General features: G+C 38.5%; 2 protein-coding genes across 4 annotated transcripts in view; one reads left to right on the top strand and one right to left on the bottom strand.

Moving 5' to 3' along the window:
- Positions 1–4: 4 nt before the first annotated feature.
- Positions 5–8,376, top strand: AHSA2P (the record flags this gene model as incomplete). Its single annotated transcript, XM_031552667.1, has 8 exons — positions 5–197; positions 2,762–2,847; positions 3,448–3,562; positions 4,148–4,233; positions 4,740–4,862; positions 6,097–6,198; positions 7,005–7,056; positions 7,317–8,376. Coding segments are annotated over 8 exons (933 nt in total), but the record flags the coding sequence as incomplete, so codon positions are not given.
- A 2,776-nt stretch (positions 8,377–11,152) lies between these two features.
- The window catches only part of USP34 (ubiquitin specific peptidase 34), a 57,110-nt gene continuing 53,121 nt past the window's right edge, over positions 11,153–15,141 (bottom strand). For all 3 annotated transcript variants that reach the window (XM_010706372.3, XM_010706373.3, XM_010706374.3), the window contains 5 exons: positions 14,600–14,679; positions 13,680–13,820; positions 13,415–13,561; positions 12,764–12,923; positions 11,153–12,439 (listed from right to left, as the gene is read on the bottom strand). In XM_010706372.3, the coding sequence (XP_010704674.1) occupies positions 11,829–12,439; positions 12,764–12,923; positions 13,415–13,561; positions 13,680–13,820; positions 14,600–14,679 (1,139 nt within the window). In that variant the 3' untranslated portion in view covers positions 11,153–11,828. The remainder of the gene's footprint in view (positions 12,440–12,763; positions 12,924–13,414; positions 13,562–13,679; positions 13,821–14,599; positions 14,680–15,141) is intronic.

Here is a 15,141-nt window from a genome sequence, read left to right as displayed (position 1 = left end):
GCACAGGACGGAGCGGGATGCGACCAGCTGGTCCCGGAGCAAGCTGCAGGAGGTGCTGGTGGGGCTGGTGGTGGAGGGTGAGGCCGGGCGCTGCGAGATCTGCGAGCTGAAGCAGGTGGAGGGCGAGGCGTCCTGCAGCAGCCGGAAGGGGCGGCTCATCTTCTTCTACGAGTGGAACTTGCGGCTCTCCTGGAAAGGTACGGCCGGCTCGGGCGGCGTGCGGGATCTCGGCGTGGCCTATCATCTATTTCGCAGTGCCCTGTCTGTCTCGCAATGCCCTATCATCTGTCTCGCAGTGCCGGATCTCGGCGTGCCGCTGCACGGTCTTTGCGGCCTCAGCTCTAAAAGAGCGAAGTTGTCAGAGCTGCGGCTGATTTTCTTTCTATTTTAATAGCCATCGTACTGTCCCTTTAGGTGGAGCTCCGGTTAGTGGTGAGAGGAGAGATTCAACTGCTAGAACGATAGTTTTTATTATCAGTTCCTTTTTCAAGTCTTCTAGGATAACTGGGAATTCTAGCTTTAATTTAAATGTGGATATCTCAGAGCGAAATAATATAAATCCCGAAACTTGCAGTCAATTTGTGAAGGTCAGTTTGGGAGGAGTATTTCAGTCAGCGATTCAGATCACAGCAGCGGAGTGGGGAAAACAGCCCTGCCTGATGGCACTGGGCTGGGGCGGGAAGGCTGCAGTTTCCTTCCTTCGTTTGAATGAGGATTTTAATGGATTATTCTACATGGTGGTGTAAGCTTTATGAAGAGTGCCCTTTTAAAACATATGTATCTAAGCACTATTTTTAAAGTAGTCTTACTGGGAAACACGCCTTCACAGTCAGTGTTTTAAAATAGTGGATTGACAGGAAACAAAAGAAATCATTGACTCCTGTCTCTGCTATCGGAGTGTTACTGTTTTGTTTTGATAAGAGTAATCATTTTGCTAGCATCACAGCGATAATAAAAATGCAGAGCTTTGTCATGGCTCTGCCTGCGCCCTGCTGATTAGCCCAGCTTGTTAGCTGCTGGAGCTTCCCTGTGCAGCGCAGGAACCAGCTGTTGGACAGGTGGCTTTTTGAAGGTGGGGGGAAAAACAAGTGTTTGTTTTCATAAATCTAGATTTTTTGTTCTGCTCTGTGTTAGTTGAGAATCCATATTTTAAGATTTCTTGAAGTTGGTGATAAAATCATCTGAGTGGATAGAAGTCAGGTTTATGTTGTGCACATAAATTCTTTCTACCTGCTTGCCCTTGTCTGAAAATAAAACAGTAGCTGGAAATAAAATTTGCTTTACCTCATTCTGCTTATGCTAATGCTGGAAGTGGAAGAAAGCAGTGAAGAGAACACTGAGATGGCTGCACATGTCTGTGTTGGGTTCAGAAGCATAGCAGTGATACTGTTAAGCTAATGAGTGTATTACTTGAGCTGCATTCTCTTGGAAGACATTGAGAACTCCAGGAGAGGACTCCCTGCTTATGTTGTGCTGTGTAGATTTGGTTGTCTTGGCAGAAGAGAGTTTGTATACTGTGCTGTGCGTCACTGAATTAAATCCTGATGGAGATCAAACCTTTGTACTGTGTCCTGCTGTGCACTACTAACCATTGTTAGCTGTTTTTCTTACTATGAAATGTAAGAAATGTATCCCTGTTTTGTGCTTCTCCAATGCCAACCCGTAGCACATCAGGTTGCACCTGTTGCACGGTGGCTCCCATAGGCTGGCGCTTGTTGCAGGGTGCAGTGGAAGAGCTTTGTTGCTCAGATGGATTTAGCTAGTTCCTGCATAGGTGAGAGAGTCCACATAAATAGGATGTTGGTCTTTGTGATAATTCTCCTTGTGCAGTCATGCAAAATGCAGGGATCTTCATGTAGGCTGAACAATGTGAAAACAACAGGATTTGGAGCATAACTGCATGTTTTCACCTGCTTTCCACTGAGATTTTAACATGACCTTAATGATGAATAAATGTAAATATTTAATGATTTTGCAAGGTACAGGGAAAGAGTCTTCATTGGAATGAAAACAAAATGTTAAGTCCTTCCACAGTAAGTTCTGAGGCCAAGCAGCATGGCGCAGGACTCGTGCCACAGAACACGGTCATGGAGCCGTGCAGGTAAGTCATCTGCCTGGGCTCAGAGAGATGCAGTTGCAGAGCTCATTCTGTTCTGACAAGGTTTTCTGTAACAGAGTTGGTAGCTCCCAGTAAATCAACTAAGAGCAAGAATGTTCTCAAATATCTGCAAGTGTTCTTTGTTTCACTGGTGTAACTTTCCATGATGTACACATATGAAACACGTCCTACTTGGCAGGAGCTTTCCAGGCATTCCAGAAGGAATAGCTAGCATTCTGGGGAGCTTCTAAATAAAGGGCAGAGACATTGAAGGGAGGAAGAGGGTCATTTTCCTGCTGCTTCCTTTTTAGCTTCACATTCTGTGATGGCAGACGTATCTTTGCAGAATGAAGAGCGTTAGAACAGCAGATGATGGATGATGGGAGTGGTGGCAGAACAGTAGTGTAAAAAGAGCATTGTGTGATGGTTTATCTGTGTGCATGTACCTCATGCATCTGTACAGGAAAATAAGGTTTTGAGAATAGTTTACTGCAAAAGGATTGTGACATGTTTGAGACCTTTTGTTGCTCTTTAGTTCTTTTGAATTAGATTCTAGGTATCTTGCCTCAAGGAACAGGTTTGTACCTGTTCCAAATATAAAACTCTTCTGAAGAGGGAAATAGTTTTTAATAATGCATTTAAGAATTTGTTGTGTTAATACAGGTACTGTGAAAGAGTCTGGTGAGAAACATAAGGGATCTATTGAAATTCCTAACCTGTCAGAAGAAAATGAGGTAGATGATACAGAGGTAGGTGTGAAATCCTGATATGGCTATGCAGGCTCAGAATTCTTAAAGAAAACATTAACACATAGGCATCACGTTTTGATTGATGCTGTGGTTAAGTGCAGTAATTATACTTTGATGGTTTACTTTGCTCTTTGTGTTTTAATTTTTTGTACTTGGAATAATACCTTATCTTTGTTCTCAGATTTTGTTTACTAGGAATGTGCACTGTTTTCTTTGCTAGTTTTTGACAGTACATTAACCACACATCTGAGATGAACTCTGGTTGTTGTAGTCTTAACAAAAAAAAAAAATAAGAACTCAAGGAACATCCTCGCTGGTTGTGCAGCAGTTGACACTGTGGCTTCTGCAGATTCCTGCTGCTGTGCAGCAGATGCCTCTGGTTATACTTTCTCTAAGCTACTCTGGGAGGAGGGAGAGATGCATATATTTAAGTGAAAACCCCAAAACAGTTATTTTTAGCAAAAATAGGATAAACTAATATAATGAACTTGAAACTGCAGCTGTCCTCTGAATAGAATAAACAAAGCCAACATTTGTTGCTGAAACCTAAAAGGCTAATGTTTAGGTGCATCTTCGGTCTTGTCAATTTTCTACTTCTAGATTAATGTTAGCAAAAAGAAAGGGGAAGGTGATACTCTGAAGGAGCTTATGAGAACTGAAGGAACCACAAAAGTCAGAGAGGCCCTCAGAGATTACCTTAAAGCTCTTAAAACAGGTAATTTGAAGCAGTATGTCAGGTATGTTTGTTTTTTGTTTCTTTTTTATACCTTCTTTCTTGAATAGATTGGTAATGTACTGAGAATCCTTGGGTTTATTTGTTTTGATTGTTACCAGCTGGTATAAAAATATTAGTCCTAGTAGTCAAAGTCTTTAACTGCTGTCAAACATGGCAGTGTCCAAAAGCTCTGGTAGCAATCCAGGCTGTATTTTGTTATACAAACTCATACAGATCAGTGCATTGCCTGCGGTGCAGAGCAAAGCTCTGTTATCAGCTTTTCATTTCTCCAATTAGCTATTGAGAAGTTCATGGAGATGGTATATACCTGAATAGGCAAAGCTGGATAATTTTGGGTCAGGTGACTATGAAAACCCTGTATTTTCAGTTGAAATTCCAGTTTGGCTATGTGGGTGATAAAAAACGTACTAGTAAAGTGAGGAAACTGGATTGGAGTTCTATGTCCTATTCTTTGTGATTTCTACAAAGTTTTGGCAGCAAATCTTTATCACGTATTGAAAAGTCAGGGTAGTTATTGTCGTGCAGCTCAATTTTTGTACTGAACATTGCTTCTATTTACTATAGAGTTCACCTTGGGAATGATTCTGCCTACAAAAGCTGCTGGTCAGGAACTGGCTGCTGAGAGAAAACTGAGTGGCAACACTGTGCAGGTATGCTGTCTGTAAGTGTTGTACAAATTTAGTTCTCCCATAAATGTAGTTCCTGCAAAGTTTGCTGTGCTAACAGATCTATATTCCTGTGGGCACCTGCAAAAGTGGCAGTCTTTGGTGTGGCACTTGCCTGCCCGCTTCTGTGATCAAGACTTAGCGTACAGAAATGGTCCGTCATAGAACCTGGGCGCGGACCTGCCAGGTGTGGAAGAGGGCACCAGCATGTATCTCATGATGTTTTGTTCTGCAGTGTGTGGTTTCTGTAAGGTGAAGGTGGCTGCTTCCGACAGTCAGAAGTTATAAATGTCTTTGGTATGAATTACTTGGAGTTGTTTCACTTACTTAATGTAGTAACTACAGAAGTAGATTATATAATTGTTGCATATTCATTGTATATTCACAACACAGTATACCTAATATTGCATAGGTAACAGCAACCCCTACCATTTCACAGCTCATGAGTGTTTGAATTTGCTCTCATTCATGTGAATTTGCTTGCTTTACAGGAGTCTGCTTCACCACATTTGCTGGATTTAGTAGGCGTAAAAATTCCAACAGTGAGGATACTTATGAGAGAAATATTCAACTCTCCAGCAGATGAGCTTTACAGCATATTCACAACTAAGGAAGTAAGTAGGCAATACTTCTAGAGGTAATATAAGTGGATAATGTAAATACTTCTGGTATTATAATTCTGGGGGCAGAGTGGCTGGCAAATTGTGGAGGAAAAGGCTGTCTGGGTCTGTTGGTCATTGTTCGGCTGAGCATGAGCCAGCACTGCCCAGGTGGCCAAGAAGGCCAATGGCATTCTGGCTTGTATCAGTAGTACTGCAGACAGCAGGAGCAGGAGGTGACTGTCCCTCTGTTCTGGCACTGGTGAAGCCGTTCCTCAAATACTATGTTCAGTTTTGACCCCCTGACTTGAAGAAATTTCAGTTAGGGTCTAGAATGTGCCCAGAGAAGGGGAGCAGAGCCGTGAGTGGGTCTGGTGAAGAATTCTGAGAAGGAGTGGCTGAGGGGAAGGGTTGCTCAGTCTGGAGGAGGGTTGGGTAAGATCCTAATCAGTCTCTACAACGACCTGAAAGGAGTCTGTAGTGAGTTGGGGGTTGGCCTCTTCTCTCAGCTAGTAGCAATATAAGAAGTGAGATAAGTTTGAGGAGGTTCAGGTTGGATACTAGGGAAAATTTCTTCTCTGGAAGAGTGGTAACTTATTGGTACAGACTGCCCAGGGAAGTGGTGGTGTCCCTGGAAGTTTTCAAGAAGAGAAAACAAAATGTTGTTTTATCTGAACAGCTGTACAAGTAATCAGATGTATACTATTCATAATACCAGGTACAGATAATTTTCTTTAAGTACGCTAAATGGAGTGAGATGTGATTACCCAGAAAATAATGTACTGCCCTTTTCTTGTAACTTCCAAAAGTATTTGTAATTCTGGTGGTCATAATTCCTTCTTAAAGTTTTGCTGAGAAGCCTTACCTTTTAAGCCTCTGAGGAATTTCAGTGGAGAAACTGCAAGAGGAATTGATAATTACTGACGCTGCAAGCTAGTGTGATGGCATCCTCTCAGTGAACAAAGGGATAGGACCTGGTTGTCAAGTATTTGAGATAGGGAACAGAAAGCTTGTTAGGGGGGCAGTAGAACCATTCTGCTTTAACAGTTTGATGTGAATGTATTAAATATTAAAATTAATTAAATAATAGCTTAGATCTTTTTGTCATTACCTTTTAATAGGAAAAAAAATCGAACAAGAAATTTTATCTGTCTGTAGGTTTGTAGCAATGCTCCCTTGTCTCATAGTATGGTGCTTTACTTATCCCTATAGTAGGTAACTGACTTGTGCTGCGTTCTTTTCTTGCTAGTTGATACAGAAGTTTTCTAAATGTCCTGCTGTGATTGAAGCTGAGAAAGGAGGGAAACTCCTAATGTTTGATGGTTGCATCAGTGGTGAATACACAGAATTGGTAAGAAAGCTGCTATTTTTCACTTGAAAAATGGGGTGCTGGTGTCAGACTTAAAAGTAGCAGACGTTTGTGCTTCCCTAATGCATATTCAATTCTCTACAACAAAGCAAAAATGATTGCTATTATGTGATGTTCTTCTTTGGTGATTGGGACTAGATTATCTGAGTGATCTTCTCCAACCTTAATGATTCTACATTTCCCATCAAAAGAGCAGATGTCAGTTACTAATGACCTTCACTGGCGAAGAAAACTTTGAGCACCATCATTTTTATTGAGGAGCTGTAAAGCAGTTTAAAGTCCTATCCAGACAAATATGACACTTCCCATGTGAGTGCTCTTTTACTCAAGAGAAAAATGATGTTCAGAGCTCAGCTTTTTTTCTTGAAACTTCTGGAAGGCATTTACATAGTTGCTGAGGTTAGACTTGGTATCTTATTCCGTGCAATCTGGATGGATTAAGCTACCATACAGTACAGATGTGAAAACATTACTTGCTCTCATTTTAAGGTCTGCAATAAGACCAGTATTTCATATTAATAACTAATCAGCATAACCTATTTTTTCCATGGAAATAACAAAACAGTGGAATGTAGCAAGCTAAAAGTTTAATGAAAATAGTTTATTTAAAAACATTCAGCCTAAAAGCAATCTTCCTATTGTTCGTGTTGCTCTACCTACATCTATGTAAGATAATCTTCCTCTCCTTACTTTTCAGGGGAGAATTAAGCATTCAGTAATTGGAACGTGAATTATCCAGAAAGCAAAGGAATGTGCTAATGGGAGGAATCTTCTTATCTTATCTACAGGTCCCAGGTCAAAGACTTGTCTTGAAGTGGAGGTGTAGAAACTGGCCTGATGGTGAGTCTTTTTGAGGACCTCTAACACTCCTAAAGTAGCCTCCTAAAGGGGCTACGCTTTGCCTGGAGGAAGAAAAACAGTGTGACTTTTACTAGTATTGCTAAATGGAAGCTATTTTGGATAATAGCAGGATGTTCTTTGAAGTTGACATCCATGAAAATGGGCCGCACCCGCAAGCAAGAGTAGATAATAAAGTTAGCTGCTGCATATTTAATCTTTTGAAAAACACTTCATTGAAATGTCACCTTTTCTTCCTTCAGAGCATTATGCAACAGTTGCCCTGAATTTCAAGGATATGGCTGCTGAAACAGAACTGCAGGTAGAGTGCAAAGGAGTTCCTGTCTCTAATGAAGATAGTACAAGACAATGGTGGAAGAAGCAGTACTTTGAAGAGATACATAATTTACTACAGCAATCCAAAGACAACATGGACTGATAACAGCACTGTAGTTTAGTTAGGGCATTACTTTTTATACATTGTTAACATTAAAAAAAAAAAATAAGTTATTTGTGGCAAGAATAAAGACCCACTTCTATGATACTGTATATTTTAAGCTTTATTTATGTTTTTTTTTTTTAATGAGTGAGGTGGCCTGTAAGTTGGACTATGTATAGAAACAGCTTTACTTGGGAAAATTATTTGTTCATTCACTATAACTTAACTTGAGAGAGAAACTATGATTTAGACACAGTACAGTAGTGTGGTAAGAAAGCTACATTAATCAGTAGAAAGCATTTGCCATTCTTTAATGTTCAGTGTATCAAGTGGCAAAACTGTCATGTTAGAAAAGGGGATGTTCATGAGAGTTCAACTGAAAAATAAAACAGATGATAAATGTGGGGAACATTACAACCTCCTTATATATGTTTTTGAGATTTGTTTAACTGCAGGCCAATTGTTTCTAATGCTGTAGAAAGTTTTAGGGAAAGATAATTAAAAATGTTACGTTATTCTGGATGGTACAGTGCTTACCACTTGTTAAGTCTTCTGCATGCACTGTACTGCCTTACTTAACCTTATTGTGAAATTTATTACTGTTCATTTCTTCCAAAATAATGCTTTCTTGCAATTCTGTAGATCTTTCTCTTGACTTATGGCTCTTCACAATTCTGTAGCTTAAAATAAAGCAAAAAACTGTTAGATAAAATTTGATAATTATTTCCTTTCAGTATCCCTACTTATCGTTGCAAACCTCAATGTGGTTATAATTTAACTCATTTGAGAATTAAGTATGCAATTTGAATCAAATTTACCAAGAATAGGTGAGTTGCCTGTGGAGAACACAGCTGATAAATAAAATACATGACTTTTGCATGAAATTTGTTTTCTCCATTAACTTCTATACAAACTGATTTGTTTGTAAGAGAAGTCCTATATACTTTATCGTATAGTATGACAACATGCAGCAATTTCATCAAACAAACTTAAATAATGCAGAAGATTATGCAAAAGGTATGTTGCCTTTTTCCTCCAGGAGCAGCTTTCCCTTACGAGTTTGCAGTTGGTTATCCCCTTTGCACTTCTGTGAGGTCTGTTTTAACAAGAACAAACACCTAACATCAACAGGATAAAAGAACAGATTCTGTTAACTAAGCTATCATGTTCCTTCTGTCCATAGAGAACAACCTCTTAAGAAATGCTGTTTTAGCAGATTGGGTTTATTTTTTTCTAAATGCTTGAAGTTTAGGTACCCTTTTATTCCTAGATATTCAAGCAAAAGAGCCTACATTTTGAATGCAGAAATGGTTGCCAGACCAAGTATTGGTTGATGAAGAGGCAGTAAATATAGAAGTACCAGGTAAATATAGAAAATCTAGGTTTAAATTTGAAAGTACTAAACTGAGATTAGGCTAACCGGTTTTGGGTGTAGACCAGCAAAGAGATTTTGTGATAGTTTGGTGTTACCAACCACTCTTAGATACTGAGTTCTTAGTTATTAGAAGAAAAAAAGAATAATTATAGGTCTTTTCAAACAGCATATCTTACAGACCTAGTGCTTTTCTGGAAAATGTGACTTTTCCCTACTGAGTAAACAAATTTCAGTTTTATTATCACAAGTGCCCACCACTACTTGCATGTTTTGCTAGCCTGAATTTTCTTGACTACTACTGCTAGTGGAACAAGGCATCATCTGGACAAATACCAGTGCTTAAAGAAAAAAAAAAAGACTGACTTGTGTTCCCAGTGTTGCACCACTCATTTCCAGGTGTGGGACAAACACCCCAGAAAAGAGTCTGCTGTTGCAAGCATGTGGAAGGAGGAACAGCTCCAGCCAGCCCTCATTTCCTCTAGTAAAAGGTGTAGTGAACTCAACATTTTTCAGAATCCTTGTTCTCTCAGGCTGGCGCAGCTGTCAGTTTGATAATATGTATAAGCTTCCTTAGAAATGGGCAATGATTGCCTCTCCTTTCACCTCCACAGAGTACCTGTTTGACTGTCCTTACAGTAAAAAAAATAAAACGTTTTCATGGAATCATAGAATCATTTGAATTGGAAGCTCATCCAGTCCATCTCCCCTACCATGAACAGGGACATCTATGGCTCCCAGCAGGTGCTCAGAGCCCCATTCCAGCCTGACCTTGAATATCTCCATGGAGAGATCATCCACCACATCCACGCACTCTGTGCAAGTGCCTCACTGCCCTTATTGTAAAAAAAACTTCCTCCTGTCCAATCTAGATCTTCCCTCTTTAAGTTTGAAACCATTTCCCCTTGTCCTGTCACAACAGAGCCTGCTAAAGAGTCTATTCCTATTTTCAGCCCCATTCAGATACTGAAAGGCCGCTATCAGGTTTGGGCAGAGCATTCTCATCTCCAAGTTCTTTTTGGCAGGGCCATGCTATTACCTTTTTGTCCCCCAGCTTGTATGGGTAGTGAGGGGTTGCTGTGACCCAGATGCAAGACCTACTTGGCTTTGCTGAACCCCGTAAGGTTCAACAATTATCAGAGGACAGAATTATTACTCTTCAGTAACAATTATAGTATGATTTAATCCTGTAAGAGAAGCCAAAGGCTACTGAGCTGCTAGCCAGAAGCTTACGTCTAACAAAAATCAGATGTGTATTTTTAGTAAGAGTAATTAATAAAACTACTTACTCAGGGGCTAATGCCTTCTTTATCTACTGCAAATTTTAAACTGAGAGGTGTCTTCCCAAACAAATTCCTACTTGTGGTAGAAAACTTGATAGATCAGTACTGATATTCATTAATGTACAAGTTTTGAGTAGAAGCTGTTGATTTCTCTGAATTTATACAATCTACAGAGAAGCTGATCAAAAGGAGTAATAAAGTTTTTTCCAAATAGAACAAAAAAATTAATGTTTGAAAAATGACAAACTTAAGCCCTCAGCAGGGTTTCTAATGCAGGAATAAAAGTGCTAATGAAAGGGATTATGAAGCATAAACCTTGAGAGGCAGAAATGCTTAACCAAAGAACATTTTTTAAATAGTGAAGAGATTAAGAGACTAACAAAAGCACTACACAATAGAATTGCAGACATGAAAATGACACTGAACTACATTAAATGATAGACAGAATTAAGGAGTACAGAAGAAAAAGACATGGATGTGTTATGAAGACAAAAGCCCAAATGAGCTAAGCTACTGGAAAATCAACGTGAAAACGGATTTTAATCAGACATTAAAATCAGAATCACTGGCAGTGCAGAAGGCAACTAGGAAATGCATATTACTTAGAAATAACATGAGGAAATGGAACGAAACAGATGGTAAAGTCAATCCTGCATTTAAGGAGGCTGAGAAGGTGATGAGAAAGTGAGAGAGCATGCCTCAAGGCAGCATGCATAAAAGAAAGTCAAAGGAAGAACAGCAAATGGCATAGGAGAAAAGTAAGGAATAGCCTCAGGTTAAGTTGGAAATGGAAAAAATGAAAAAAGTTCAGCTAGTTTCTTCTACCACATCATCTTCTTAGCTGCTTAAAAAAAGTAAACAACAAACCCTTCTCAACTGTGTGATTCATGCATAGTAAACAAAAGAACCGTAAAACTTACAGAAATTGCTTAGCATACTCTGCACTTGTTTTAGTTTTTATGTTATCTTTGATGAGAAATCCAAAGAGTGAAGCAATAACATATATAAACAAATGAAAAGTCATCACAATCAGTTTAATGAAGTGCACAGAATAGCAATTGATCATGTCAATAAAAATAAAACAATTATTTTTACATCAAGTGTGCTTTATTTCCTCCACAGGTATTCTGTTAAATAAAGCACCATATATATACTGCCAGGCCACAGCTAAAGAGGATTCTTTACAGAATCAAATTTCTTGTGGTTGTTTAGTATACAAGTAAACTTAATTTTGATAATAAGAACCACAGCGATCTGAGGCAATCTGCCTCTATTATAAGGTACAAAACTGGCACAGAGGACACCATATTATACACAGTAAAAATGCCATAAGTTTAAATTACATCCTACAGGGCAAGGAGGCCCTGTTCTCCCAGACAGCCATATTAAATGAAAGCCACTACAGTGAATTTTTAATTACATAAAACATATCCATTATCTGATTGCCCTTTAAGAAAGTGTATGGTAGATGCAAAAAAGAAAAACCAAAACCAAACAAAAAATAAAACTGGAGTTCTGCCTGACCAAGAATTAAGCATATAAGTCTATCTTGCCATTCAAGCAGAGAGCACTGGACAAACTGAAGCACAAAACAGAAATAAGCAAAACTTAGGCAACAGCATTTTTGGGGGAAGGAAGGAAAAAAAAAAAAGACTTAGAAGCAGACATGCTTCATCTAATGTCAAGAAGCAGCTTGATTTCCTTTTCCAGATATCCTTGTAACCACATGAATTGTAGACTCAATGGTCCTACACAGGATGTCTAAAATGTCATGCTGCTGCATAAGACTAAAAAGTCCTCTGGAATGGCCACAAGTGATTGATAAACTAGTTTCAGGGTCCTGGGATGATAAGGCTTGACTATCACAGCCTCTCAAATCTGTGAGGTCAGATAAAACTGCTGAAATTGATGTGGAAGGAAACTCCGAGTCCTCCTCTGCTGCAACGGAATCCTTGGAAGTCTGCAGGTCTTTAAATTCTTTGCATTCTTGAAATTTACCATTTCCTGACTGCTCTTCTGTATGTTGTGACCTCATTGTCAGCATTATGTCTTCTGAAAATGAAGATGGAACTTCCATTCTGTACTCTTTGACAGAATTATTTTCAGGGGAAGGAAGATCTTGTTCAGTGCCTGGATCAATGATCGAAGAGTCCCGTGTCTCATTATCTGAAGTGCTTGTTGGGGTCAATGCTTCCTGGGGTTCAGTTTTTATATCACTGATACAACTGTCTACGGTGTGCTCCTCATCACTGCTGACCCGTCTTCTTTTTACAGGAGTAGCTTCTTCATCATCTGTAAAGAAAAAAAGAAAACTCTATAAAGGAAACATTGTTTTCACACAATACACCCAAGCAGCAGGACATTCCTTTCACTTTCCCTCCCCCCCCCCCTTTTCTGTATTAAACACAGTATATTTCAACAAATACCTATTTTCTTAACAACAATTCATATAACTGTCTTAGCCCCATAACAATACAGTATTTCTTGTGTAGTGTTAGGGACAGGAACCAAGAAATGGCTTGATTTCTGTGGTAAGAAAGCCATGCGTTATGTTAGTTTTGTAAAACTTCGTAAAATCAGAGCACTGTTTGACTGAAACCATTACAGAAGGCAAACCTTTAATTTTTCTTTCTTTGGCTTCTTGTTCTTGTAGTGAATTCCTCTGTTGTTGACATGCTCTACACTTGTTTAAAAGTTCTTGTAAAGTCGGAATCAGGGCTGAATTGAGCTGTTTAGGAGTATGCACTGAAAGCAGCAAGGCAAGTGCTCGGAGGTCCTAAAAAAAAATAAACAACCTTAATCAGCCTTATTTCAAATCTTTTGATCAACGCTAAAAAAAGACTGCAAGTAAGTAGAGGCTTCAAGATGTGCTGAACATCCAAAAGATCAAACTGTAAACATACAGCTACTAAAATTTCTCAGTCACTAATAATAATAATAATAATAATAATGGTAAGCATTGCTGGGTTAAAACATACCAGTGATTCCTGCACTTCGTTGTTCTTTTTCCTGCTATTAGCCCATCTTTCAAGTCTCATGATCCCCACAATCTGCTTGGAGACTCAAGCGTGCACTCTGTGCACACTGAGACAATGCATGCAAGCACATTTCCATACTCCATTAATAGAAATTAATTCTTCCAGCCAGACAACTGAACTAACCATGCCTATCTCTTTATAAGATGACAAATGGTACTGAAGAGCTTCCACAGAAAGTAAGCTGCCTCCTAAATGATGCTGATAACTGAATGGCTTAGAAAAGACTCACCCCATTTAAAGCAGAGCTTGCTTTGGAGATTTCAACTCTCTGGCTGCTGAAATCAGATTCTAGGCTTTGATACTGATTTATTAGATTTGTAATCAGAGTATTGATTAAATTGGCACAGTTTGCTTCAGAAAACACCTGCCCTTGGACCTGTAAAAGAACAGATTCTTTTAAGCCACAAAAAATGAAATTGTGAAAACAGTATCTTAAGCTGAAAGAACATACACCAGACTACAATTCCTGGAGCTTCCACTAAAAGATCACTTACCTTAAGAAGAAAATGCGTCAAAAAGGTGTATACAATGTTGTTGTTAAGGAAAGTCCTTTCATCCATTAAAATACATTTTATATATTCTGCAAAAACTGGATCTTCACAGAGGAGCTTTACACTGTTCTTTGACATTGCAGACTGGTAAAGAAAGAAAGCAAACTTCTGAGTCATTACTGAAGTAAATCCCTGCAGCAGCACAATCTTCAGTAGTTTAGGTGGAGAAATATAACCAGGCCCACGGATGTTTTTAATTCATACTGGAGGAATCTTACTGATGATAAAAGTATTTCGATCAGTTATGAGTAAATTGTACAAATTAAGTGCTGTCAATTATTTCACATTTTCCTTTTATGAAGTTTATTCTGAAGGAATGCAGGTTTATCACGACCAGGATGTAATTGAAGGGCCAGTGTCTCCTAACCTGAGTCAACTACAGCATCCTCTTGCAAAGCTGCAAAAGAGGGCATGTTATCACACAATCACATTATGTTCTATTCCAGAAGGAAGACCTCAGACGTAGAGATCTCTCCATTTTCATTCAATCATAATTGTGTTTATAAGACATAAAAAGCTGGAAATTCACAGAAGAAGGCTAAAGTAATGTCTCTACACTGTAGAGACTACTACCATTATGTAGCGTTACTGCATTACTGTACTATCATATACACTGCCTAAGTTTTTGCAGTAGCTAGGGCATACTACAATTTGCTACACTTTTATACTTCATTCATTTAGTTTTATCAGATGTCAGATAACACAAGAAGGGGTATTCTTCTGCAAAACAGAATTACTATTTAATATTTTGAATGACTAAGCAATACCCACTGGTTAAGATGTACAGGTTAAAATTTGTTTCACAGTTGTTGTATTTTGCTTTTATTTTCATCCTGTTAGTTCTCCAATACACTGACACTTACCTGAGTCTGACAAAGCTCAGTCCAAAGTTTGGGGAATAATGCAAGATGAAGTGGTAAACCTTCATATGCAACAAGAACACCTGAAATTTTGAGAAAATAAAAGTTACTTTGTGAATAACGACAAGTTCATCTTCTATTATTCCATAATATTTATTCCAGAAGTTCTACTAACTTATATGAAAAGTAACAAAGTGCCATAACATTTGCTATGACTACATTCTAAGTTTTTTGTTTAATATATAATTAGAAAGACCTCTGGTCTGTGAAGTTTTTACAGTATCTTTAATAAATATATGCATCCCTTTAGTACTTCTGGGAAATGTAAAAATAAAGTAACAGAGCTGGCTTTAGTTTTGCATTTGTAACCAGATTTTTTCATTATTTTTAAAGTTACTCACTATATCCATTACTTTCAAGTCTTTTTATGTATTCAGCTGGACAGCTACAACATTCAAAAAGTTTTAAATTATCTCAAAGATAGCACATAAGTTTTTAAGTGTTATTATTTCCCAAGCACCAATAGCAAAGAGACATATTTCCAG

This window comes from Meleagris gallopavo, chromosome 2 (genome assembly GCF_000146605.3).
Source record: "Meleagris gallopavo isolate NT-WF06-2002-E0010 breed Aviagen turkey brand Nicholas breeding stock chromosome 2, Turkey_5.1, whole genome shotgun sequence".
NCBI lineage: Eukaryota > Metazoa > Chordata > Aves > Galliformes > Phasianidae > Meleagris > Meleagris gallopavo.
The sequence above is the reverse complement of the archived record's forward strand: the minus strand, read 5'-3'. Positions and strand labels throughout refer to the sequence as shown.